At 42.8% G+C, this 27,982-nt stretch overlaps 1 protein-coding gene and 1 long non-coding RNA gene across 2 annotated transcripts in view; one reads left to right on the top strand and one right to left on the bottom strand.

The window, feature by feature from the left end:
* The window catches only part of rngtt (RNA guanylyltransferase and 5'-phosphatase), a 100,511-nt gene extending 80,535 nt beyond the window's left edge, over window positions 1–19,976 (top strand). The window contains exons 13-16 of the mRNA XM_079525898.1: window positions 2,730–2,830; window positions 8,564–8,630; window positions 17,263–17,386; window positions 19,499–19,976. Coding sequence (XP_079382024.1) covers window positions 2,730–2,830; window positions 8,564–8,630; window positions 17,263–17,386; window positions 19,499–19,656 — 450 coding nt within the window. The 3' untranslated portion in view covers window positions 19,657–19,976. The remainder of the gene's footprint in view (window positions 1–2,729; window positions 2,831–8,563; window positions 8,631–17,262; window positions 17,387–19,498) is intronic.
* Window positions 19,565–25,167, bottom strand: LOC306940744. Its single transcript, XR_013792045.1, has 2 exons — window positions 24,702–25,167; window positions 19,565–21,016 (listed from the first exon to the last, which is right to left on the bottom strand). It is a non-coding gene; the product is annotated as an uncharacterized lncRNA (long non-coding RNA).
* Window positions 25,168–27,982: the final 2,815 nt, after the last annotated feature.

Raw genomic sequence — 27,982 nt, 5'->3', positions numbered from 1 at the left:
CCCTCCCAGGACCTCAACTTTGAGGTCCTGAGTGACGTAGGGCAACCGAGCGCTCAACGTTAAAGCCCAGCTGCACGGGGTTTCCCGGTCATGAATCCACGGGTCCGCCTGTAGTCCCTCCTCCTACCACTAGGACCCAGAGCTTCAACGTTGGAAAGTCTGCCTGCCCCCTTGAGTTTAACGGGTAGATACTGGGAGTCAGAGGGAGACTGGCTGAGGCACAGTTTAACGGGTAGATACTGGGAGTCAGTGGGAGACTGGCTGAGGCACAGTTTAACGGGTAGATACTGGGAGTCAGTGGGAGACTGGCTGATGCACAGTTTTTGAAAGACCAAGATCTAATTTCAGCAAACCCAGCGGGGTGCCAACACTCACACACCAGGCCTCCTGTTTGAGGGCCAAGCAAGAGAAATATGTGAAGAGCAGCGATGCGTTTTCTTTCAAGTCCCTTGTGCTGTACATCTACACTCGTCCTCAAAGTACCATTATTGTTTGTGTTTCTGTGTTTATCGGAGTAAGGTCATGCTCATTTACTGTGGTTTCAGTTAGGGGTGCAACAGTTAATTGATTTAACAGATTATTCAAAATAAACCATTTTAATTAATCCGTTTCTGGGGGAAATTAGTTTGAGTAGTTAATCTGACTAATATATTGAGGTGATTATAAATTATTTATTTGCTATTTCTTTTTATATAATTGGTTGATATATATACAACATTCACACTCATGTGAAGTGAGGGGTGCTCTTATCATCATGCATTGTCATACATCATCACCCAATCAAACTATTATATTATATATAATAAGCGGAGGGGCGTTTATTTTATAATAAATCACACCTGTGTGAAGTGAGGGGCGCTCTTATCATCGTACATCATCATGACGTAAAATAGACACTGGTCTCTATTTTCGTCCATGCTAAACCCCTTATCCCTTAACTACTTTGCCTTTTTTTGAGTGGTGCAAACCACTGTGGGGCCACGTACAGGTGAGCATGGTTGCTATGGTTAGTGTGTGACGTAGTGTGTGAACAGTTGCACCACTCAGTTCACACGGGTGTGATTTTTTTTACTATTTTGAAAAACATTTTTGAATACTTAAAATAGCCAATCTACAAGCTCACAACGTGTCGATGTAGATCGGCTAGTTGAACTATTCAAAACGTATTTTCAATCAAAATAGTAAAAAAGGAAAAGTAGTTTAGGGATAAGCATGGACGAAAATAGAGCCCTAAGGCCTATGCCTATTTCTCAGACACTATGACGTAAAATTGTCCATTCATTGTCAATGGGAATTTAATGTTTGTGTAGGACGGAAATCTACACTAATAGCTAAATATAGGAGGGGCTAGCACCACTCAAAAAACATTAGATTAATAGAAAAAGGTAATTTATAGAATAAAACGATTATTATTATTAAGCTAGATAATTCATGGATTTTCCTGTGTGCTAACTTCTGTTACTGGGCAACCTGACAGATGGTGTGTCTCCTGCCACCTACACCCTTTATGTCACGTATGCATATATAATGAAGGTAGATTGTGGGAAGATGTGGTGGGTGGGTCATGATCTTCTTAAGACATAGAAACATATTGGTTTGAAAAAGAAAAAATCATGTAACCTCAGTAATTGAGAAACCTCAACTGAAGCAGTGTGGAATCATTTTGAATTCATTTTCAACCTTTAATTGGACTTGGCAGACCCACTTGAAACCCAATTTATTCCATTCAGCCCGTTAATTTAAATGTTAATTCCTCTTAAAAGATTATTTAATTAGTGCTTTTTGCCAGAGAAGCAAATATATATTTTTTCATGTATAATAACTTATTGAATGTTATTGATAGAAAAGTTTCTACACTCTCAGATAATTCATTAAAGTGGCATGACTAGTGTGTGTGTTGTCGCATATCACTTCCGGTCTTGCGATGAGGGCAGAGAAACCATGATCGCAAGGATCACATCGTCTGCTATGGGCTGTGGAATAAACCTTGTTTTGACCAGAAAGGCCATCTGGGACAAGGATTTGGAGATGCATGCGACTGAAAGAAACAGATAGAATGGGCGCGTGTGCACACGGGGAACAAGATCAAGATTGCACGCTCCAGTGTTGTTGACATCAGCACCTAGCAACCCAATGCTAACATGACATCAAAAGCACTATAAAGACCAATTGGCGTAGATCTCATGGGTCAGATTAATTAAATTGGCGTAGATCTACGCCAAAGGTGGGGAATTGTGTTAATTAAGCAATATTACACGAGAGGGTGTGGTTTAACGTGATTATTGCCACGACAGTGATGCGGTCAGGAATGAGACGTAGTTGAGTTCCGCAAGCATCACTGAAGTGGCAATAATCACGTTAAACCACACCCTCGAGTGTAATATTGCAATTATACAACAGTTACCCTTAAAACTAAGAAAATCGCTGAAAAAAAATATTTTTTTAATGACAGATGTAGTCACTACGACCACAAATGTCCCAATAAACTAGCTAACCGAGTTTGCTAGCGCTCTGGGAAAACAGAGCAGCTGAATTATTTGTTTTGATTAGGTGGTGAATGGTGCTGGTTTAATCCACTGCTAGAAGGCTGTTTCAACCAATCAGATTGCTTCCTCGAAACGACCTATGGTATAATCTTCTGTATTTGCTGTAGCACACACAACCCTGTTTTGCTGCCTGAAGAAACTATCCACATTGTTAACATCTCTGTGCTCTGTGTCTCCCTGTAGAAATACAAAGCCGGGAGGTGTGACGAGATCCTGAAGTGGAAGCCCCCCAGTCTCAACTCTGTTGACTTCCGCCTCAAAATCACCAAAGTGGGTGGAGAAGGGTGAGTCACTGTTATTCCAATCTGAGAACCCATCGTCAGAAAATAAAGGAGAAATGGTGCCCTCTTTTCCTTTGAATTTGACAGAGTCAACAATCTGTCTCGAGAGACTACTGTTGTTCTAACGTCACCTATCACTCTGGTACACGGACAGTGTACTTATCTGAGTGCTGTTGCGGTGTACACCAGCCATTTGCTCTGAGCCATGTTTTGGAACAAAGTGAAGTATACTTCAGTGATGCTTCCCCTCCATCATTGAATCCACTTTGATCATATATATTGATGTTTGCCTTATGCTCCAATTATGTACTCAAGTGTCATCTTGACAAACCTTCATATTCAGTTGAGTACCAGAGCCCTATAACCACCTCAGAAAATGAAAGTTATTGCAAAATATTGCTTCATAGTTAACTATGAAATCACGGTAGTTTTTTTTCCCTTTTTTTTAAAGATATATTTGTTGGGGCTTTTTCTGCCTTTATTGGATAGGGTACAATATGGTGACAGGAGAGAGATGGGGGGAGACACACGGCAAAGGCCGGACCCGTAACACGCCGTCAGGCTGGCTTAGCAGCCTACAGTAGGAACCCGGACAACCACACTAGCCGTCCGGGCCTTTTTTTAAGCGGTGCCTCCGCTCCATTACGCAGCTATGCGTGTCCCTATGCGTGTCCCTATGTCCGAACACAGAAATCTGCAACACGGTAACTCTGTCAGTTATCGACCATTTCAGTCGCGAAAAGGCTCGTCGGAACAGGTCCGGCCCCCTGGGCGTGTTCTTGGGGGTCTAGATGTCCCCCGAATCCCACACAGTAACTCTGTCATTTCTCAAGATTTTTCAAGATTCTTTTCCAAAAATAATCAAAGTACAGTACAGAGCACAGTACACTACAATACAGTACAGAGCACAGTACAGTACATTAACTAAGAATAAATGTATAATTGCACCACTCACAATTGTTCACACAGGTGTGATTTATTATGTTTTTAAAGCAAAGCACACCTTCACTATAATTTCTGAGATAGCATGGTTTCAAAACATCAATTCACCAAAATCCCATTATGTGTAAGCTCTGCTTCAGTAAATGGATCAATATTGGTGATTTTAGAGAATATGCTGCATCTGTCCTCAGCTGGACTGTCCCAGCATTGTAGCATTCAACCTGCAAACAGGTCTTACTTGGGAGGATCACCTTGGGCGGAAGGAGGAAAGCGGCTGTCTGGGTGCCGGAACGTTACCATGACGTTACCAGGTCTATCCCTGGCTTCTTTTGGGTGGTGGTCAAAGTGTTCTTGAGAACAACGCTGAATCCCTAACTGCTCCTAATGGGCATGCTGGTGCCATCCACGGTTGCCTCCACCATCATATGAATGTGCACCACATAAACCGCTATTATGCAATGGTGTTCTGTCATTGCAGTGTGCGAATGGTCGATGCACATTGTAAAATGCATTTGAGTGATCAGCCACTCACACTGCTCTACGGTCGGAACACAGATCAGCCAGCCAGCCTCTTGACTTGTCCTCCTGTGCAGGAGAGTAAAAGTGATCACTGTTCTTGTCTTTAAGAATGTTCTGATGAAAGGAGAAAATGGGCAACGGGCTGCTCTGATCTTCTCATCTGTCTTGGTTTCTCTCGGAGCGAGACAGACAGAGAGGGGAGGAGGGAGCTTGTTCATCAGCCCACACAATCCATCCTTGAACACGTCTGCATGCCACTGAGACTTCTATTACCACCTCTGAAAAGCAGCACAAAGACGGCAACTGATTATGGGGTTGGGAGGAGGTTTGGTGCGGCGTAGAAAGAGAGGAGAACAAGGTGGATAAGAGGAAGCGACACCAGAATAAAATAAATGTCCCGCCTGTGGTGGTTGGTACTGAAAGAAACCTAGCTGTTTGTCATTTGAATTATGGATCACTTGAGTCCATATTATTTCTAAAGCTAATTAGTACATCATCTTTCATTTAGCTGTCCTGTTGCAAAGTTTGGTTGAAAAAGCCAATAACATAACAGGCTTGTTTTAGTCAGCCGGCTCTCTTAACCACTGTGGAAAGCGGTGTCATCACATTGGATAAACATTTAATTTAGCTTATTAGAATAACGTTTAGCTGTTGCCATAGCAGTCAGCTAGTCGTCCTCAGCATTGCCGATGTTAAACGCATCAAGAGGAGTAGTACTGTAAACATGCATGATTAATGCGTCTTTTATCATTACGTTTGTAGTTATTTCAAATTCGTTTCACTAGTAGCACAGTACACACACAGGATTTTATTTGACCATAAAGAAATGCTTGAAGCGGGGAATATAATATGGAGATTTGATTTCAAGCCGTACTCCCTTGACCGGCAAGGGAGTACGGATTGTGCAAATATAAGCTTTGTGAGGTGAATACCAATTGTGGGACCCAAGGAGCAAATAATGGTGATGGTTGTTTCAGTTGTTGTTGTCAGGCCTGACCATGAGCAGCATTTGGATGAGGATGTGTTTCAGCACTTTGCAGCATACCTTAAGTCAATGTAATTACTTTAAATAAACACGTTGTCTCACTTTATATATATATATATATATATATATATATATATATATATAGGACAGGTGGTCAACACCATACTCTTAACTGATACCCAAGTGTTCCCCCTTGAGCAAGTGCTTGGCGGCAGTCGCTGGGAAACGGTTCCCTTTTAACATGAAATGTTGAACAGAGTGGGTGGCCATCTGCCTTTACCAGTTGGGTTGAGAGAGAGATAGAGGAGGAGGAAAGAGAGACAGAGATGCACACAACAATGGCTTCGACTGCATTATAGGGCCACTCACGTAGGAGCACGGCGGCGCAGTCTGTAGCGCTGTCACCTCACAACCAGAAGGTCCCGGGTTTGATTCCCACTGGGGGCGTGTTATCTCCTCCGCATCAAAACATTAGATGCTTTATTGTCAATACATAGTAAAACACACCACACTATGTCCTTTGGTAGCAATTCACTCCACTTAGCAGCAGCATAAAATGGGTGCAAAAGATGGAAATATGTATACAAATATAATAAGTAATTGTAATAATAAAATGTAATGCCTGAACATTAACATTCAAAATGAAAAAGAAAACCACAATCGCATAATACCTTTAACATTGCATGAATGTACTTAGCAGTATATGTTTATAATGGGCGGGGGGACGTTTTCCTTTTTTTGTTCAGTTTTGGCATTGAATCTCCATGACCTTCAGCACGGCAATTATCGCCATACCGGCGGTATGGGGGCCGACAATAACCGCGGTAATAAAAATCCCATACCGCCCCAGCCCTAATCCATAGGCTAGCAGACAATAAACATGGGTACATATATAGTTCTAATTTAGAATTGCTATTAGCGCGTATTTATTAACAGTAAAAACTCACACCCCCAGCGGAAAACTGCAGACCATCACTGCATATATAAGCATAGCACCCGACGAGGGCATAAATAAATAGCTATGGAGTCTGGAGACGGACACACGATAATCAACACAAACACTTTATTAGTAGAACACCCAGATCAAATCATATTCATTCATTCAATCAAAGCAAACCGCATAAACTTTACTTTGCCTCTTCTACAAAAATAAATTCTGGAGCGTCATCTTATTCAATCAAAGCAAATGGCATAAACACTATTAGTTTGCTTATTCTACAAAACATATTCTGTCGAGCGTGCCAAGCTGTCATTCTCTTGTATTGCGTTATACCGTACTTGTATTATTTCCCACCACGGAGTAAGTCTGGTAAGACGGGCAGTGTTGATAGGCCAATCAGAGGCAGTGTCGATAGGCCAATCAGAGGCAGTGTCGATAGGCCAATCAGAGGCAGGTTGGGCGTTTGGCCGTAGTCTAGGCTATGTTCGGACGTAGAATAGATGTATGCCTGCTGCAGAGCTCACTTTCACACTTAAAATATAAATGCCTCTTTAGACTCGTGGGAAGTGACTCTTGCAGATGCTTTCTCAGTGTGAGTTCCACTATACTCGTGGGAGGCGGAATGTTCTTCTCTCATCATTCTTCATGTACTGAATGGCCTCTGGTTAAGCAAGACCTGTTGACATTTCCCAGTAACATTTGGAGCATTGTGTCGGTATCAATACAGAGTTTAATTGGTGAGCACTGTGGTTTCTGGACCCGACTGCTGTGTGATAAACCGTCCTCAGCAGGAAATACATCTGATGACATTTAGAACCATTATTGAAGTAATTTTGCTCATGTGCAGTAGGTTAATCTTTATCATTTTTTATTTCTTATATATCAACGAATTGACACAAAGTGGACTTAACTTGTGAGTGAGCACAACAGCTCGCTCACTGTGGCGTTGTGCTAATTATTGGTGCACGGCTGATTGGTTGACTGCTGCTTCCTTCCTGCCTACCGCACCAGTCATTACACTGAAGGGAGTAGAAGCATCATCCCCAATCACTGTCTGCTACCCATTTAAACCATTGAGGGCGGCCATAGAGAAGTGGGTCGAGAGAGGCTGTCTGGCAATCACCGGTTCAACCCTCGGCTCGCCCACTTATATGTCAAAGTGTCCCTGAGCAAGACACTTGAGCACACACCTGTGATTTGATTTATTTGATGATCACAAATTCATGATGCACTCATGATGCACTCAAGAGAGCATATGAGCAGCTATCAGCTAGTTGAAACTGTAAAAGCAATTTCTCTCCCAAGTACTCACTCCCTCGTTCCCCTGCTGGTGTTGAATTGAGGGCCCTCAATCATGAGTCTCATGACTCAATGAGATGGCTAGAAGTCCACACTGTGATTTAGCCATCAGTTTTCAGCTCACCAAGCACCCTTATTTCCGTTTAGAGAGTCGTCATACCCCCCCTCTGCTATCGTAATACCATTGCTAGTGCTAAGTCTGTGAAACTTCCATGCTGTGCATAAGTGCAGATGAGAAGTGTTCGGAAATAACTACGGAGTGGGTGTGATTTTAGTATAATGTGCCAAGGAGCAGCATGTGATTACGACCATCTGTGGGGAGTGGTCTCTGGGCTGAGAAACAATTGCTGCAGGGACACACGGCCAGGATACGTAGAGCAGTGGTTCCCAGCCAGTGTGCCAAGAGACGGTCCCGGTGTAAGAACCACGCATCATTATTGCAATATTTCTAACTACACAAAAAGTTATGAATTCGTTTTTTATTGACTATATCAGTACTTTGTGCACACTCATTTCCCCAATACAGAGGTAAATTATCTACCCCCAAAAAGACATTTTGAACATGTCATTGTAGGCGAACAATAAAAACTTTTCACATTTTATTGTCTCTGCCATGCCGGAGGGGGTTCCCCAGCTAAATGATTGACAGTTACCAAAATAAGCTTGAAGGGTCCAGTTGGTTCCATTTCTACACTCTTTATTTGGTTCCATTTGTCCACTCGATTTGTAGAGTGGACAGAGAATGGAAACGCATGATTACACTTAATGCTAAATTAACACTCATGAATTTACAGTGTAGATTGGGATCCCAGTGATACAAATTGTATCAAACGGGAGTCCATGTGGGCTAATAATGCATGAGGATCCTTGAAATTAAAAGGGTAGTTAATCACTGATCTACAGCCTTCTTGTACTGGTAAATCATGACTTTAATGTAGTGCTCTGATCTCACAGCAGCACCTTTATACCACCAATACGCAGCCGGGCTTGTGTTGAGATTTGGCCCTTGGTGAGAGCTGCAGGTATTAATGGAGATCTTTTTTCTTTACAGGCTTCTCCCTCAGACTGTTGGCTTGCTGTACGTGGGCAGCTACGACAGGCCGTTTGCGCAGATGAAGGTAAGACAACAGCTAGCTACTGGGCAATCAGTCTGTGATTTTGGCCATCGTAGTATATCCTGAATAAGTGTTTGTTTTTTTGTCATGGTTTTCATCAAGTAAGCCTTATTTTATACTTTCGAGAATTCTCAAATGCAATCAAAATAGCCATTTGACAAGCCATCGGTGCATCGAATTGTGACGTATTTGGATATCTTTTGAAAAAAGAAAACAAAAAGATTATTGTCACATATTCTGACACTATCAACATTGTTGGCTCAGAAATATTGTGATATTTTGCCTGTATAAGCTTCTTGGTGAACTCACTATTGTGAGAGAAGATTGGTAACAGTTGGTAACAGTTTCATATCCATTGCAACATTATTTTGGAGCAGTACTTCTGTGGTATTGTGTCAAACATAATTCTGGTAATCAAAATTCTAACAGAACCATTGACAGACGCTGTAATGACAGCTACCAGTAGCTGTCATTTAAATAGTCTTAATGACTTGCTTTTTGAATCAAGTGCCAAAGCATTCCTCCTAACAAATGATGTACACATAGATGAAGCTGCTACCAGCCTTTTGATTTTGTTGCCAAAATGATACATTAACAGCGGACAATGCTAGGCTATTTGTGATGTGTCATCATTCCCCTGTGTTGGGAATAGTAGGTCATTCTTCTAAGATTACAAAGATAATTGTAATCTGCCTAGGATATATATTCAATGAAAACCTGTGTGATCTGGATATTTCATGTGGACTGCGTAAAACTACAATGAGAATATTTGAACGAATTACCATGTAATTGATCAAATATTCTCATTGACGATGCAAATAGTTAATAATTTATTTATTTTGAGTAATAGCTCACACCTACAAAATTTCTGCTCTCACATCCCACAACCCCTGGGTCTTTAGGACATTTCTGATAAATAATATATTTGCCTTCCTTTTAGTTGCTGGCATAAGGAATACTGTAATTCCAGTTGTCCAAAGACTATCGATTTGATCAGAGATTATTTTTTAAAGAAAAACATCCGTAATCTCGGAAGTTAATGTCCAAGTATCAGGTATTTATTCTGTGTGATATACTCTGTATGTCCCAAGCACATCTATTTAGTATTTTCACAAACATAATTGCTAAATAAAATATTTACACCAAATCCTCCCTTGCATGACCTTGTCGCACACCTGGCCCACATATGCATTGAATAGCCCCGTCTCTGGCTTGCTCATTGGCCAGGAGTCCTAGTAATCGGTCAGCATACCTGCAAGAAAGTTTGACCTTCTGAAGCCCTTGTAACTTGTCCAGTATCGGTAGCGTTCATCCTTCAATCCGCCCGTTAGAGTTTAAGATTGCTTGTATGCAAGTGGACATTATTTTGTTCTAAGGGTGGCACTAGAAGAAAGGCAGTGGGGTCACCGAAAATAGTAGGGTTCATCATCCTCTGGGACGCATGAATGTGCACAGCAAAAACCATGGCAATCTAGCTAGTCAACATAGTCATGGACAGACTGACCAATCAACACTGCAAAGTAGTACTACTACTAGTACTACTATTAGTCATTACTGCCTAGTAGTCAAATGATTATGTAATAAATAATAATAATTTTACTTTATTTTTTACATTACTTTCACACAGGTCTATTCATTTCAGTAAATGATAGCTTGCGTTAGTGAGGGAACCACTGACCAGTGTGTTTCACATTATCCCTTCCAATATTTCACATCAAATCAAATTCCAATACAATGAGTATCCTATGCATAAATGTATGTCATACAAATACATGTAATTGTGATGCAAGACACTGCGCCCAACAGCATTCTGTGCCTTGGCCATGACTCAGGGATATCTACAGCCTTTGCTGCCCTCCACTCCCATGCTTTCCTGACCTTGATACCAGCCTGAGAGACGTCTTGGTTACAAGATTCTCAGTATTCCAGATCTTTTCTTGGACGGGTCAGCATGAATTCTTTATTAAGGACCAGGCTGCTCATGGGGAACAAAGTCATTTTCTATTTTAATGTTGTCAAATCCAGTAATGTGGTCATCACTATCGCAAGCTCCACTTTCACTTTTAGCAATGGTTAAAACAATATTTAAGACTGTTAAAGGTAATGGCTATTGATGTCCCATTTAGTTTTCACTCTCAGTGCCTCGTGGAGTGGGACCTATATGTGGCCAGTGATTGTATCATGAATCATACATGAACCCATTCAGTGACTGACAGATCTGCTTGCCAGAGATGGAGATAAGAGCAGTGGCTTGGCTTGAGAAGCTTTGATGAAGCTTCTCATTTGTGGCAATGTGCACCTGCGCATTGTACAAAATACACAACTCGGTGTGTAGTAGTGTACAGTCCAGGAGGAGTTTAATTCAAGCAAATAAATTAAATATCTCGGTTGTCCCTATCAAATTGGGAGAAGATCATTTCAATATGAATTTCAATATAATGTTAATCCTCTTTGTTTTGCCTGGAGCTAAACCGAATGCAATATTAGGGTGCGATTTGAATACATGAGCATTTTTGTAAAACTTAGTAAACAAGAGTAGAGTCAACTACTTGCTACTACTACTACAACTACTTACATGGGCGTGGAGTGATTCTGTTTTATAGTGTTTAGCTATTTCAGCTGTCACATGGAGTCCGTCAGTTTGACGGTGTATGCCAGCTCTCTGTTCAGTTCCCCTCTCACAGTTAAATACAGCATTATTGTCTCCACCAGGCCGAAGGCATGAGGTGAGTTTTTGCTCTCTCTCTCTCTTTATAGCCATTCACGGAAACGCGTCTTTCCCATTGTTCATACTCCATCCTGATTGGCTACGATATGCTTCCAAAGTTTGCATGAGTGTTCAATTTTTAACAAAATGCCGCACATCATGAACACGTCGTGTGATTTCCGTGCAATTTTGCACGTACATTCTCACTACGCCGAGGAACATGCCACTTCTATAACTGCACCGATCTGTGTAAAACTTTGTATGCACACTCCCTAGAGTCCAGTGAAAAACCTTCGCCCTGCATTTTTCACATCTGAGCTTCATAGCGCCAACAGGAGGCCGACTTATGTAAAATATTTTTTTTTATATTACTCCAGATTTTATCCAAACTTCACGCAAATCGTTACACATGATCTCTATAGTCATGTAATCAAGACGGATCTGTCATGTATGCCAGCCATTTATTGAAAACACAACATGCATTAACCTTTGACCTTTATAACATTACTAAGCACTATGAATATACTGTTACGTGCTATATCTTTAACATTTCCCTGTTATAGAACCACCAGGAGACACATTGCAACAAAAACACGTTTATATTACTCCTACACATTTTGTCCAAACATCACAAACGCTCCTATCCTGGTTGAGACCTGTGCCCCGAGGGGCACTTTTTCTAGTATTAACTTGTTTTTTCAGCTTAGACATCTTCCCAGTTCAGATGTCACAATCAATCTATGATTGCGTGGGATATTAATGAACATCTATGCTTCTTCACAGTGGACCCAGCACTGATGACATGTGTACTGGTGCCATGTGTACTCACAGTGAAACATTTAACTTACATTTAGCCCTTCTATGATGGCAATTAACGGTCAGCAACTGATGTAATCGCTGCTTATTACATTGTATCTCTAAGAATAGCTAATATATGTATATCCAGGATGCGACAATCGTTTGATGTGGAGTCATCCTGTTAGGATGTCTGCATTTGAGTAGTAGCCATGAAATTAATGGGTACAATCGTAAAGATGTCTTATTGTGCAGACATCTACTATTTATTACTATGGCTATGAAATCCAATTAAGGTTTCTTTTGACGTGGATATTAGCAAGCCCCCAGTGCAGCTCTCCAATGTTGAAGCACTGGGCCCTAGTGGTAAGAGGTGGGACTGCAGGCGGACCCGTGGAGTTATTTCTAGGAAACCCCGTGCAGCTGGGGTTTAACAATGGCGACTTTAAGCAACGACGGCTACGGCAGTCGGCTCCGGCAACCGGAAATGGATCAGTGCTCGATACATAAACCTGCTCTCCGTCGCAGCCCTTTCTACTACGGCAGAACCCACACTTACACGTAGTGTCTACAACACCATGTCATAACCATGTTTATTGAAATTATAGCTGTCATACATTTACACCGATTGCTCCATCACCTCTCTTATGCTGTGTAATGTGTTTGCATGCTCTGAATGAAGAAATAACACTAATACCATATGTCATATTAAAAGTGTTTTAGAATAACACAGATTGCTCCAGCACCTTCCTCTTTCCACGATCATGTCCAGCGCATGTAAGAATTAAGCAATATCGGCAAGTTAGCTGACACGCGACGGGGTGTTTAAAAAAAAAAGTTTGACACATGCTGCATAGACGCGTCACCATGGGAACCAATGTCGCCGACGGCTGTTTGCTTACCGATTTTGACAGCTACGGCGATTGCGTCACAGCTGCCGTACTTCCGCCTAGCGGAGCCGTCCTGAAAACAGTCGTTGCTTAAAGTCCCTATTGAGCGCCCGTTTGCACTTCCGCATTTTGTCAAATCGAAAAATTGCGGAAGTAGACTGTTCTTCCAGGTGCTTCAAAACGCCACTGAAATGAATTGCGGGGGCGGGGCGATCGCTCCAGTTCAGTCAGTCTCTATCCTTTTAATACTCTATGGATATTAGCCACCAATTTGAAGTTGTTTCCTCTCAGGCTACAGTATGTTATTTCTTGCACTAACTATAGAAGATATGCGCAGTGAGTGGAAAGTTGAGTGGCAAAGTGAGTTCAACGTCGTATAACATCGTTTAATGCAATCAGATGCATTGCTTTACAAAAACAGAACAGACAAAACTTCTGAAACACAAAAGACAATTTTCTAACTAGTTAAAAGGCTAAAAACTAAGCAAACAAAAGCATTCAAATTAAAAGGCAAAAGGGGTATTAGAATTAGGTGCCTGGAAACTATACAAATGATGGCGTATATCTATCGGATTGTTCGTGTTTTTATATCACTGATAATTACGTATCATTGATGCAACTGCACCACGTCACCAGGCAGCGAGCAGAGGCTCTGCTGCATCCAATAAGAAATAATAATAGCCATTCTGCGGTGGCTGCGCCAGATGATTTAATTTGTATTGGTGCCAAGGGCGAAGCTTAAATACTAGTAGGTTAATTGGCTGCGGGTGCTACAGAGAAACTGGATTTTATAAACCTACACACCCATGGCCAAATGCAATCACGCAAGTCTGTATGTGTGGCGTGAGCATAGCCAGTGAAACTGCTCAGTCTGTATGTGTGGCGTGTGCATAGCCAGTGAAACTGCTCATGCGTAAATTTGGTCTGACTGCTACACCAGCGCATTTGCACATGGATGTTAAAATCAACGAGTGTTCATCAATATTCTTGTACTGCTGGGCAGCTATAATAACATTATAGAAGCATTTATGATGTGTTCATATTATCTAGCCTAATACATTAGAAGTTTGTGACACCTTCTACAGTAGGCTATATAGCCCACTATGTCTGTCACTTTTTGCTGGTTTGCTGTTTCTTGAGCCTAATTTATATTTGTTGAATGGCAGTGTCTTGCACCGAAAATAGCAGATCTACAAGCTCACAACACGTTCCAGACGCAACACTGTAGCTTCTATAGGTCTGCTATTATTTTCGGTGCAGGACTTTCTTTTTTTTTGTTGTAGTTAATTCTCAACCGATTTTTATAATTCACAGCTCTTAAATTATCTATGGTCTGCGAAGTGTCATCATTGGGTGTATGAATCTTTTTTTTCTACACCTCTATTAAACTATATGGAGAAGATTGAGTCCCGGGACTTGGAGGTGGAGAGTTTACGCATGCATGACATGCTGACAGCAGTGACAGGCAATGCAAGAAACATGTTTCACTTTCACTCATTTATCTCATCCACGAGATTTGATTAAAAAGTATATATCTTTTTTATTTCACCTTTTCTTTTTTTTGCCTCCGTTAGCTTCCGCCTCTAGCATCCGTAGGCCACACGCACAGGGTTATTAGTGGGATTTATGCTCAGAATGGCAGAAAATGCCATGTTTATAGCCTATTAAAACATGAATCCAAGCCGTGTTAATCATGATGTTGCTCTGGGGGCGATGGTCCCTTCGTTCCCTAGGACTAATGCAAAGTCTATGAGGGACCGCTGTGACACACCTTCATGTTTGTAGGTTACCAGCTGTCAAGGTCATTATTTGGAGTGTGATGTACTCAATTTAGAACCTCCTCATCTGTCTTCATGCATTTTGCTCTCACTCACACACCTCTTCCTCTGTGACTCTGATCCCCACTGATTGACCAGATGCCCTGCACCCCAGGATCAGGCGAGCTCTTACTTAGTGCCATGCCAAATGCCAATGATTTCTTTGGCAGTGTGACACTGCTTTCTGGTGCCAACTCGGGCTCATCTGCTCAGGGGGGGCAGCTTGGCACCTTTCCTACACTGAGCCCTGAAATTCCCACCCCAATAGTCTTCAGGGTGCAAATCGAGGGATGGGAGCCTTTTGAATGAGTTTAGATGTCAGTGTATGTTACGGACCGCTGTCCTTATGATTATTATTGTTATTCTTGTATTTGGTTAATTTGGGAATAATTGTGATAAGTTGGAAATGTTGGTGGCCTGTTTTATATTGTTTCCCTTTTGTGTTCTCTATATTAAGGTCATGAATGGAGAGTTTAGAGAATGGGTGTGGTGCTGATGACTGACTAGTCGATTGAAAGCAGGTGGCTGCAATAATTGTCAGGTCCTACCTGGACCTGCCCCTTCTTCCTCATTGGTTCCCAGCAGCTGCGTAATAGGCGGAATACTAATTCCTACATGGGTTGTGTTTATAACCACGCCCCCGGGCAAGTTAGGTTTACTGAGGTTAAAGCTGCTATAAGCAATAATATGTCAAAATGTTAACGCAAATGTTAATTTTTTATTTTTTGTATTCAGACAGCCAGCAATGGGTAGAACGCTCCCAAAAGAAATGTAGTCTCTGTGACACATCTAGGGGCCACAATCTGCATTCAAAGATGTTCCTAGAAGCTTTGTCATTGGTCGAAAAAAACCTGGTCGCAATGACTAAACAATCAGGAAGCAGACAGGCAAATCGACCAATGACAAAGCTTCTAGGAAAATCTTTGAATGCAGATTGCGGCCCCTAGATGTGTCACAGAGACTACATTTTTTGGGGGAGCGTTCTACCCATTGCTGGCTGTCTGAATACAAAGAAATAAAAAGGTAATTAAAATTGACATATTATTGCTTATAGCAGCTTTAAGGTTAGGTTTTTGGTTAGGTTTAGGTATAGTTTTACTGGTTTAAGGACTTCAGTGTTTTGTACCATACTATTGTATGTATAAGTACAGAACAAAGAATGTTTGCTTTCGCCATCTTTGTTGAAGGAGAGTCTGGGCAATTAATCACAGCGCGCGCCTTGCACAACCTGTGTAGGCTTTGGTATGTCGTGGGTAATAGCCCTGCTGTCTATAAAAGTGCTCAGTCTGTCCAGACTGCTGTGAGGACCATACTGTAGATATATATATATATATATATAAGAAAGCTAGATGGCTCACCCGCGCTGCTGACCAATGGAGAGCGACGTTGCTATGTGGCGGCCATCTTTATCCGGGGCAGCATAACATTGTGTCTATGTATGTAGCTCAATTTTCAAACGGTTTGGTTTGTTATAAACATGAGAGACATCTGCATACTTATATGCGTTTATATAACGCTCATATAAACAAATAATATTAAGCCGATAAGCATCCTAAATCATAGCCACATCGTTGATGACGTTTGTATTAAACCAACCCGTTTGTAAATCTGTCAGGATTTGAGCGTGTTATGATTATTTTTGTTTGACTACGTCAGAGACTCCGCCTTGAGCCATCTAGCCTTTATTCTATTGTGAGGACGACAGCTAATTCTGCAGCAGAGACTCCATCCCTCTTGTCCTCCACCCATGTTGCCTTTTTTGTTTGCTTTGGTATTTTGTTTCTTTAGTTAGTTTGTCTTCAGTCATTTGAATAAGTTATATTTTGTAATCCCAGTTTCATGTCAGTTCTGAGTAACCCTCAGTATTTACTCTTTATTTCGATAGTCAGTTCTTTATTGTACTATAGTGTTTCCTAAGGTAATTATTATTTCCCCCGGGTCGGAACAGTGTATAATCCTTTTTTTGTGACTTGCTGTAGAGGTTAGCCGTTGTGAGGAGGAGTCTCACAGCAAAGAGACTCCAAACGTTTCGAAATCTTTTCTGAAATCCTCTCTGTAAGACACAGCCGCTTGAAAGGTAAACAACAGATGCGCAAATGTCTTGCTTGACTCATAATCCGTATGCATGATGCAAGCCTGCATGCAGTCTTACAGCCAAACTGTATAGCAGCGTGTTGGACACATTTTGTTTGTGTCCACGGAAGACCAAAATGACGTCAAACACCCACGGCCCATGTTGCTCAGCTGGTATTGCTAGGGATTCCACCCCCCACCCCCACTGGGGCCACCCAGTCGCGTATGCTCTCTCGTGGTACTTTGAAGGGGTGTGTGTGTGTGTGTGTGTGTGTGTGTGTGTGTGTGTGTGCGTGTGCGTGTGCGTGCGTGTGCGTGCGTGCGTACTAAGCGACCTGTCTCTCTCCACACAGGCCTCCAAGGACCTCAAGCAGTACGACAACAAAATCATAGAGTGCAACTTCGAAAATAACACATGGGTGTTCATGCGGCAAAGGATTGACAAAAGCTTCCCAAACTCCTACGACACGGCTATGGGTGAGATACAAACAAAGCCTGCTGCTCCCGTACCAGTCACACAATTATTCTTTCTCATTATCGTCGCTGTTGGGCTGCAACCTTGTACTGTACAGTATGTCCAATAATGGTTACATTTCAGGAAAAGGAAAAAAATACATAACCTGTGTTCCAACGCATCTGTAGCGCCTAAAACCCATTATTAGGCGGTACTGGTTGCCAACAGCCAGGATTGAAGTTATGACGGGTGCTCCAGGAAAGTGATGTCCAAACATGTCCATTCAGTTGAAGTATATTTATTAGCTGCCAAAGCCCTATACTTTTACATATAAATAAACAAGTCAAAAGAATATACCGGTAGACAATGAGCCCTCCAAACACCGTCTAAAAACTGTTTGCCTTTGCATGTCAACAACACCTGCACCTGATTAGGGCCAGGGTTAAATACCCCTCCCTGTAACCAAGGCAACCAAGGCCTTGATTGGCAAGTCCTTCAATGACAGCACAGAATAGATGCATGACTCAAATGGTGCTTACAGCATCCAATGGAGTTATTATTTTGTCACAAGCTCTGATACTTTTCATTGGTTGAATGTTTATAAATCCCACAGTCTAATACTTTAAATCTCTATTTTGGGCATGTCATTAGTGAAAATCTTTGATATTTCAACAAATGAACAAATAGCTGATCTACAAGCTCAATGGTGTCGCTATGTGACGCGTTGTGAGCTTTTACATTGGGCAACATTGTCAAAAGGCAAAATTTAAATTCAGGCATTCATTTATGAAAAAAATCACACCCGTGTGAACTGAGTGGTGTAAGGTCTTATATAGACTGATCAGCTGTGGTCTGTAATGTCTGACGTAATGAAATCACACCCGTGTGAACTGGGTGACCATAGCAACCGTGCTCATTTTTTTTAGCACAGACAGACAGACAGACTAACAAAGCCAGTTGTAGGAGTGGTTTACACCACTCAAAAAAACATGAAATATGGATATACTGTACACGTTTTCTGCCCGATGACTATTATAAATATCCCATCCCTGAAGAAGACAGTGACGAGACATTCTATTCGATTAATGCTTTGCCTCATCTATATTTCATTATCTTCCTGCCCTGCATTAATGTCTGCATTATTACTCTGGGTGGCTCTCACACGTGCACGGAATACAAAAGAGGCGTGGAGAGAATGTCAATATCTGGCCGGTCTGTGTTCCGTACATTGGGGAGAATAATGTTCTTTATGTTCCAGCTTTTCAGCAAGTGATTTGTGACCTTATAGCTGCAAATGTCAAAGCATAAGAAATTATGCTTGTTTTAGTCTTTTGCCAGGCTCTGAAACACCTTTGGTTCCTTCGTTTTTAGATTCATTAGAGTATAGCAGAGGCCACTCAGCCATGATTCAGACTAATCCATTTCAATATTGGTACATTAGAGACTGTTTTCACTCTGTCGCCCACCAAACAAAAAGCCTTTTTTCATGTAGCGACTGTATAATGTATGTTTATTGTTTTGTAGATGCATTTATTAGTGGTCTGCAAAACCTTTTTTTTTCAACAATTCCTACACCACTACATGTTAGTAGTGGTGGTGTTTCCCATAATGTTGACCATTCTGTACGTCCTTCAAGCCAAGGCTCATCAGATTGATGATTGATGCATCCTAAACTGTCCCAAACACATGGTCATCAGTGGGATTCTGTTATTTATTTTTACTGTTCTATTGGTCGTGCCAGGTTTCTGCAGAACTGCTGACATACTGATTTCAGGTCTCTATCTATATATACTATAGGCCCCCTCCTATTTATGCTTCACACTTTTTTTTGTCTGTGATAATGGCACATCTACAATCTACATCTACAACGTGTTGCGATGCAGTGTTTTTGCGAAGATGCGAAATGTCAGAGTTTGCCAGGCCTGTCATTATGTCCGTAGTAACTTCCTTCGTGTGTGTGTGTGTGTGTGTGTGTGTGTGTGTGTGTGTGTGTGTGTGTGTGTGTGTGTGTGTGTGTGTGTGTGTGTGTGTGTGTGTGTGTGTGTGTGTGTGTGTGTGTGTGTGTGTGTGTGTGTGTGTGTGTGTGTGTGTGTGTGTGTGTGTGTGTCTCTCTCCCCCCCCCCCCCCACCCCTAGCTGTCTGTAACTCCATACAGCATCCGGTAACTAAGGAAATCCTGTTGGAGTTTTTGGACCGCTGTGCCCAGACACAGACCCGGAAACACCCGCCAGACCCAGACACGGAGCTCATGCCACCCCCTCCTCCAAAGAAACCTAACCGGGCTAGCGAGTAGCAACGGTTTGGGCCGTTCTGGACTGTTCCATGGTTGCAGTGCATATTCATTTGCCCACAGCACCGAAGCCAAGTCACCCTCCTCCACAGTTAATGGGCATTGCAAGGCTTCTTTGCCCCTTTTACCCTCCTCTCCTCCCAAGTATTTGTTTTACCAGCCCTTTAGGCTTGATTTTGTGTAATGACTTAAAAAAAGACATAAAAAAACAAAAAATGAACTTTCATTGAATTATTTGACCGCTGTTAGATATACCTTGTAGAGTTTCTTCTTGTAGCTTTAATTGCAATTGTTCTTATTAAAGTGCAGAACATGATGCTCAATTAATTTATTTTTTTCTATTTATGTTTATTGTTTTGTGTTTTTATTTGTATCTGAGCTCGGTGATTAGTATTTATCAACAGTGAAATTGTTATGGCTACAAGTGCACCTGACTATGCAGACCCTGGTTTATGTTTTGTCACAGCTGCTGTTTGTTTCTGAAAAGGAGTAAATGTTCATCAGCACTTCTACCCAGTTTCGGGAGTTTATCAAGTACAGATGTCTTTCATAATGCCCGTTAGGGTTGCATCTCAATCGCTCCTTTTGCTTTTGACAGTTCTTTCTTGAGGACCAGTTGAAGCCTGATTTATACTCTGATTTATACCGACGGTATCGTGTGTGGGAAATGGCTGAGCTACAGTACAAGCTTACAACACGACGTGCTGTGAGCTTGCAGGTGTACTATGTTCGACGCACGACAGAGCTTACGGCAAACAAAACATGTCGGATTTCTCACAGCTAATATCGGGACAGGCTAATGTCACAGCCAGACAGATGTTTAGAGGTTTCTGCACGGTCAAGTGTGTTCCTGACGTGCTCAGTACCGCCTATCAGTGTGTAGTTGTTGTATACTAAAACAGTAAAGTAAGCATCCCGGCCTCGTCAATTCACATTATCACGTGTCATCTGCAAAACACCCGCCCAGCGCTTGGGGCCAGACCGATCTGCAGAAGACGCACGATAATGTGAATTCACACGGCTGGGATCGTTTACCAGACTACTTAAACAGTGGTTCTCAAACTTTTTAAAATTTTCTATGACCCCCATTCAAATGACCACCGTTCATTTGTACACTCTCAGAGTTTACAGACCCATAAGGTTCAATTTGGAACCTCCTCAAGGTCCATGACTACCCTACTTTAATCCATTTTGGGTGGGAACCCCTTTTGGTGTTTTAAAGCATTATGTTACATACTTTAGCTATTGAAAAATAACAGATCTACAAGCTCATAGCGTGCCACCGAGTGATGCGCTACGAGCTTTTAGGTCTGCTATTTTTGAAAAATCGTGAAAATACGGCACAAATCTTTGAATATATATTCTTTCAATTTACAATTTACAATTTAGGCATTTAGCAGACGCTCTTAATCCAGAGCGACTTACATTAAGCAATAACAAAAAGCATGGCATACATCACATGTATAAAAAGTAGTTATCATGAATCATGCGTAAACTAAGAACGTAACAGTGGAGTATCTATGTAAACTATACATACTATACTATATAATATATTATACATGTGTACTATAAAGTGCTATGACTACATAAAGTGCAATTCTAGAGCTGTCTACATAACAAGCTATAAGTCTGTTTAAAATACTATCTAAGTCTACATAATGTGCTATCTAAGGGGCTAGGCTAGGGCAAGTGCTACGGGCCATGGTGGAGTCTGAAGAGGTGGGTTTTCAGACTACGGCGGAAGATTGGGAGTGAGGCTGCAGTTCTGACTGCAATGGGAAGTGCATTCCATAGTTTTGGAGCCAGAAGGGAGAAGAGTTTGGGACGTGTGGAGCGTTGTCCCGGCGTTTTTAGTGAAGGTACCTCCAGCTTCCCTGCGTTGGCTGATCTGAGTGAGCGGGAGGGTTTGTAGGGTACGATCATACTTGTGAGATATGGGGGGGCCATGCCTTTGGTTGCTTTGAATGCCAGCATCAGAGTTTTGTATTCTGTGCGGGCAGCGACCGGGAGCCAATGGAGCGAGCGGAGAAGGGGGGAGACGTGTGAGAATTTTGGCTGGTTGAAGACCAAGCGTGCTGCGGCATTTTGGATCAGTTGGAGGGGCTTAAGTGCACATGCCGGTAGGCCAGTAAGGAGGGAGTTGCAATAGTCAAGTTTTGACAAGACTGTTGTCTGGATTAGGAGCTGGGCTGACTCCTGGGTGAGGAACGGTCTAATTCGTCGTATGTTGTAGAGTGTAAACCTACAGGATCTAGTGACAGCTGTGATGTGTGTTTTGAACGAGAGCTGACTGTCCAGGACAACACCAAGGTTCCTGGCTGTCGGGACAGACTTTACCAGGGCGTTGTCTACGGAGATAGTTAGCTCCCGCATAGGGCAGGACTTAGCTGGGAAGAACAGAAGCTCAGTCTTGTCTGGGTTCAGCTTGAGGTGGTTGGAAGACATCCACTGTGAGATGTCAGCCAGGCATGCAGTGATGCGCTCTTCTACCTGGGTGGCAGAGGGGGGGAAGGATAGAAACAGTTGTGTGTCATCGGCATAGCAGTGATAGGATATATTGTGAGCAGAGATGATGGTGCCAAGGGATTTAGTGTACAGTGAGAAGAGGAGGGGACCAAGTACAGATCCCTGTGGGACCCCAGTTTGGAGGGTGCGGGGGGGTGATAGCAAACCTTTCCAAGAAACCTGGTAAGTCCGGTCAGAGAGGTAGGAGGAGAACCACTTCAGCGCCGTCCCGCCTATGCCTAGATCAGCTAGGGTGCCTAGGAGCAGCTGGTGGTTCACTGTGTCAAATGCCGCCGATAGGTCTAGGAGAATCAGGACTGCAGAGTGGGAAGCAGCCTGGGCAGCATGTAGTGCTTCTGTGACTGCGAGGAGTGCAGTTTCCGTGGAGTGTGCCTTCTTGAATCCTGACTGGTTGGGATCCAGCAGGTTGTTCTCTGAGAGATGGAGAGAAAGCTGGTTAGAGACAACACGTTCAAGGGTTTTGGAAAGAAAGGAAAGGAGTGATACCGGTCTGTAGTTCTTGACATCTGAGGGGTCAAGAGTTGGTTTTTTGAGGAGTGGTGATACCCTGGCTGACTTGAAGGCAGATGGGACGCAGCCTGAGGTTACTGAGGTGTTGATAATGGAAGTGATGAAGGGGAGCAGGTCAGGTGCGATGGTCTGGAAGATTGGAGACGGGGCGGGGTCGAGAGGACAGGTGGTAGGTCTAGTGGATGTGACTAGTTTCAGGACCTCATCTGGGGATAGAGGAGAGAAGGAGGACATGCATGGTATGTTATGGTTAGCATTGGTTGAGTCGAGTGCTTCTTTATGGGGGAGGGGGGTAAAGGAGCTACTGATATCCTCAACCTTCTTTTCGAAGTAGTTGGCAAAGGCCTCCGCGGTGAGGGATGAGGGTTGAGTGGGGGGAGGGGGTTTAAGGAGGGAGGAGAAAGTGGAGAAGAGTTTCCTTGGGTTAGAAGTGCAGGATTGGATTTTGGTGTGGTAGAAGGAGGTTTTAGCGGTGGTTAGTGAGAGGGAGAAGGCAGAGAGGAGTGAGTGAAAGTGGGAGAGATCATCTGGTAGCTTTGTCTTGTGCCACTTCCTTTCAGCTGCCCTGAGAGGTGTTCGTTCAGATCTGAGGGTTTCAGATAACCAGGGGGCCGGTGGGGATGAGCGAGCTGGCCTGGTCGAGAGAGGGCAGTGTTGGTCAAATGCAGATGAGATAGAGGAGAGGAAGGATGTGGTTGCGGGGTCGGGTGAGAGAGAGAGGAAGGACTCTAGGGAGGGTAGAGAGGAGAGAATAGAGGATGAGAGGGAGGAGGGGTTTAGGGACTTGAGATTGCGTCGGGTGGTGACGGTCGGAGGGTGAGTAGGTTTAGGTGGGAGAGTAGAGAGAGAGAGGGAGAAGGTTATGAAGTGGTGGTCAGACCTAATTAAGGGAGTAACAGAGAGTGTGGAGGGGGAGCAGGCTCTGCAGAACACGAGGTCCAAAACATTACCAGCCTTGTGAGTGGGAGGGGAGGGAGAAAGGGAGAGGTCAAACGAGGATAGGAGGGACGTAACGGGAAGATACTTCTCTGCCATAGGTAGGTTAAAGTCACCCAGTAGAATCAGGGGGGTGCCATCCTCCGGAAACGAGCTGATCAGAGAGTCTAGTTCTTCCAGGAAGTTCCCAAGGGTTCCTGGGGGGCGATAGAGCACAATGAGGGTGAGGGGGACTGGTTGTGATATTGAGATAGCATGAAATTCACATGTGGTGAGAGAAAGGTGAGAGAGATTTAAGACACGGAAATTCCATTTCGGGGACATGAGTATCCCTGTACCACCCCCCCTACCTGTTGAGCGAGGGGTGTGTGTGAATTTGTGTGAAACAGAGAGGGCGGCGGGGGTAGCTGTGTTATCAGGGGTAATCCAGGTTTCGGTTAGAGCAAGGAAATGCAGAGACTTGAGGGTGGCGTGGGCTGAGATAAATTCAGGCATTTCCTCTTTGGTAGCTGCGTGGCAGTTCCAAAGGCCTCCCTCCACCACAATGTGGTGACTGGGTGAACGAGCTGGGTATATGAGATTTGAGGGATTTCTGTGGCGGGGGAAGTAGTGTCTAGGGCGACATGAAAAGGGCAGGATAGGGATGGTGGGAAAACACATAGTACACAGATAAATAAAAATAAGAAATAAGCGTAATAATAGTAAAAAAAAAATAATAATAATAATAGTAAGAAGAAGAAGAAGAAGAAGATTGATACAAAACCCTGGGAGGCTGCCTCCTTCGTTAGATGTGTCTGGATGTCCGGGTCTTTGGCTTGGGCACCAGGCTAAAGTGGTCGTTGGTTAGCCGGAATGAGCTACGGATCAAGGTTCATTCACGCGCGTACTAGGACAGTATGTATGGAAGAAAGGGAGGAAGTAAAATAACCAACCGCAGAGATGGTTGAAGAGTAGAGGGGTAGCTTTAATGGATAGTTTATAGGGGTTAGAATAGAATAAGTGCAAAAAGGAACGGAGTGTGTTCCTCTACCTGTGTGTGTGTATGCAGGGATTCAAAGTTTAAACAAAGTTTAAACTCAGAAGAAACATTTTTTTTATTTCGATGTCAGGCCTAAATGGGTTAAGAACCACTGTACTAAATTGTCAATTTTTGTTTGAATAGTCTGCCTTTGGGTGGGGTTCCAGTCAATGGCTAGCTTGTTCATTTTACCCCTTTTGTGAGGTTTTTTCCTTTTTCTTTCTTTTCAGGCAGTGATAGACAGTGCATGTTCTTTTTCTTGGGTAAATCTGATCGACAACTTTGGGTCAAGGTGCACCTCCATTGTTAACAATCCTATAAACCCACATCTCCCATCTAATTGCGAAGAAACATTTGAATAGATTATCGACCCTGTCTTTGTTGCCTGTTGCTAGGAGAGCTGCCTACCTACAGCACATGCCTTTTGTATCACCAGCCTTGGCGTAGAACTAGGAGTCCATTAACATCTGTGGGACAGAGTGTTGCATATCTTGTCTTGTTTACACTATTAAAAGCTGTGCGAAAGGAAAGATAATTTAATCAGTATTATTATTAAAAAAATTTAAGGGATGACCGTCAAGGTCTCAAGCAGAGAATGGATTGAGCCATGTCATGTGAGTGAGACACGGGGTGGACGTGGTTTTACATTTGGATGAAGAAACATTTGTAGCCTGGGGTATATTTTAAGATTAGGATACAGGCTGAGGTTCAGGTGAGCAAGATTGATTGAAGTCAAGTGTTAGGAAATGACTGTGTGTGTGTGTGTGTGTGTGTGTGTGTGTGTGTGTGTGTGTGTGTGTGTGTGTGTGTGTGTGTGTGTGTGTGTGTGTGTGTGTGTGTGTGTGTGTGTGTGTGTGTGTGTGTGTGTGTGTGTGTGTGTGTGTGTGTGTGTGTGTGTGTGTGTGTGTGTGTGTGTGTGTGTGTGTGTGTGTGTGGCCTGTGTGTGGCCTGTGTGTCTGTGTGTCTGTGTGTGTGTGTGGCCCGCCTACCTGTGTCTGTGCCCAAGGCGAAGGTTCTCCTTGTAGTACAAAGACATGAGCTTTTACTCCCACTATTCTCTCCTCTCTGGCAGCACATGAAAGTTAGCTGATCCCCATCAAAGCAAGCGCTCACCTTCTTCTTGTGAGCACGGCTGCCCTCTGAGACATGGAGTCTTTCTCATTCAGCAGGTAGTGGCACCACAGGAACAAAGATACATTTCTTACTACTGTATATTGACGTCAATGCAGCATTCTGTAACCACTACTGCTGCCCTATTTACAATATAGCGGAAATAGTTGATGTACATGCTTGCAACACGTCACAGTGAATTGCGAGCTTGTAAATGTACTGTTTTTATAAAACAGCTTATTCAAAAATGCATTATCTTAGTCACTCGGAGCCTATTTCTAACCATTATTGACGATCCTAAAACAATATCGTCATATTACAGAATGGTGTGGCTGATATGGACAAAATCAACTTATGGTAATGTGATGATTATATTGGTATACAGAATTTAGAATATATACTGTATATATACCATACGTTAACCAAAATCTTAGACGACATATCTCATATTGCCCGCCCCTAGATAATGGGATTTAATTTTTTAATCATAATTCCTCTCCTAACAGAGACTTTGTCTTTATGCTCAGGAATGAACTACACAAATCTCAGTTATCTCTGGATTTATTCATGTCCAGAAATCGAGGGGGCAGGAGGGAGAGCAGAGTCGGGGGGGGGGGGGGGGGGGGGGGGTGTGTGTGTGTGTGTGTGTGTGTGTGTGTGTGTGTGTGTGTGTGTGTGTGTGTGTGTGTGTGTGTGTGTGTGTGTGTGTGTGTGTACACTGTATATTGCAGAGATTGCAGTAGTAGTCTCTTGGTTCAGGTGTGGAAGCTGGTATCTCAGGGCTCCACAGTCATATTAAATCAGGAGAGGATGCTTGAATACCTTTTTCAGAAAATCATCTCTGTTATATGAATAATCCATTGTCCCTCCAAACCCACCCCAGGGTGTATGGACACGACGTGCCGCTTAGCTGTTCATGTTGCAGAGGGCTGCAAGAAGGCAGCTGTTGGTAAGTGATCCATATCCCATCTTTTGCCAAATGTTCGCCTTTTTTTCTTTCTTTCTCAGCACCTATTGTAACATGCAGAAAATGCAGACGCTAGGGTTCATGTGGTTTAAACAGATTGTTGCCTGGCCCCTAAAGTGTTGTAATATAAGATGTGCTCCGGTTGCTAATGAATTTGAAACGGGTCTGACAGACTGACCTGATCATCACCCAGACTGTTGATTGCATTAATTTCTCAATACCAGACTCGGTGTGGGAGGTATGAAGCACCAAGCGCATTATCACAAATGTTCCCTGCTGATGAACTCATCTCAGGTGTAGCCATATGGAAAGTAATGACTCCCCTTTGGGGACGATTGGCTGCAAAGCTACTGCATCGATCTCTGCTCATCCTGGATATATATCTTCATCAGAGACAGATTAGATTGGCCATTATATCCTAATTTATGCTATGATGTGATCGTGTTCTCTTCCTGAACATAACTGATTTTCAAGTGGAATATGCATCACATTGCAATTTGTAGTTGGAAAATGTGTTCTATTGGTTGTGTGACGTGGTCGTATCATTTAATATAAATGAGTCCTCCTAACATGATGCTACTGCATCCTCATTGTTCCTTCTTCAATGCTGTTCTTTGGGTCAGGAAGATCCAATAGTAAGTTCCAGCAATATGGCTCTCATGGTTTTATTTGTGATGTGATTCAATACAGTGCGATATGTTCATATCTTCAGAAGCATATCAAAATAAGTTACAGTAGGTCTAACCTTGCATATTTAGGCCTTATGCATTTGGTTGAATTAACATTTACCTTCTGGTGCCATTCGAATGATATTAAACATGTCTATTCAAGCTGAACTAAGTGCCATGGGCAAATGAGAAAGATTTCTTATTGTCAGGATTATCCTAGAAGATAGGCGACACCCTCTTAATCTTTTATGCTGAGGTGCAACTCAAGAGCAATTAAGAACTTTGTTCTGTATCGTGTTAATGGGCAAATGATGTCAAGTAAGTCGCCTTGGGAACCCATGATTCCGGAGCCATGTGGTCCATAGGTGCGGAGCTATGTAGGTATAGTAGATCACTACTGGGATACACTACACCCTATCATGTTGATTAATGTTAAATACAGCACCAATCTAACAGGAATCTGTAGGCCTGGGGCTAGTGCATAACAAGGCACGTCTAAAAGCCCTGTCATTATTGGAAAGAATTATAATTTAATATAATTGTATATTTCAGAGGCGGCATACAGTATATTCACTGAAGGACGCCCAGAGGGAA

Source organism: Electrona antarctica (assembly GCF_951216825.1).
Source record: "Electrona antarctica genome assembly, chromosome: 17".
NCBI classification, from domain to species: Eukaryota; Metazoa; Chordata; class Actinopteri; order Myctophiformes; family Myctophidae; genus Electrona; species Electrona antarctica.
This window is presented reverse-complemented; position numbering and strand designations above follow the sequence as displayed.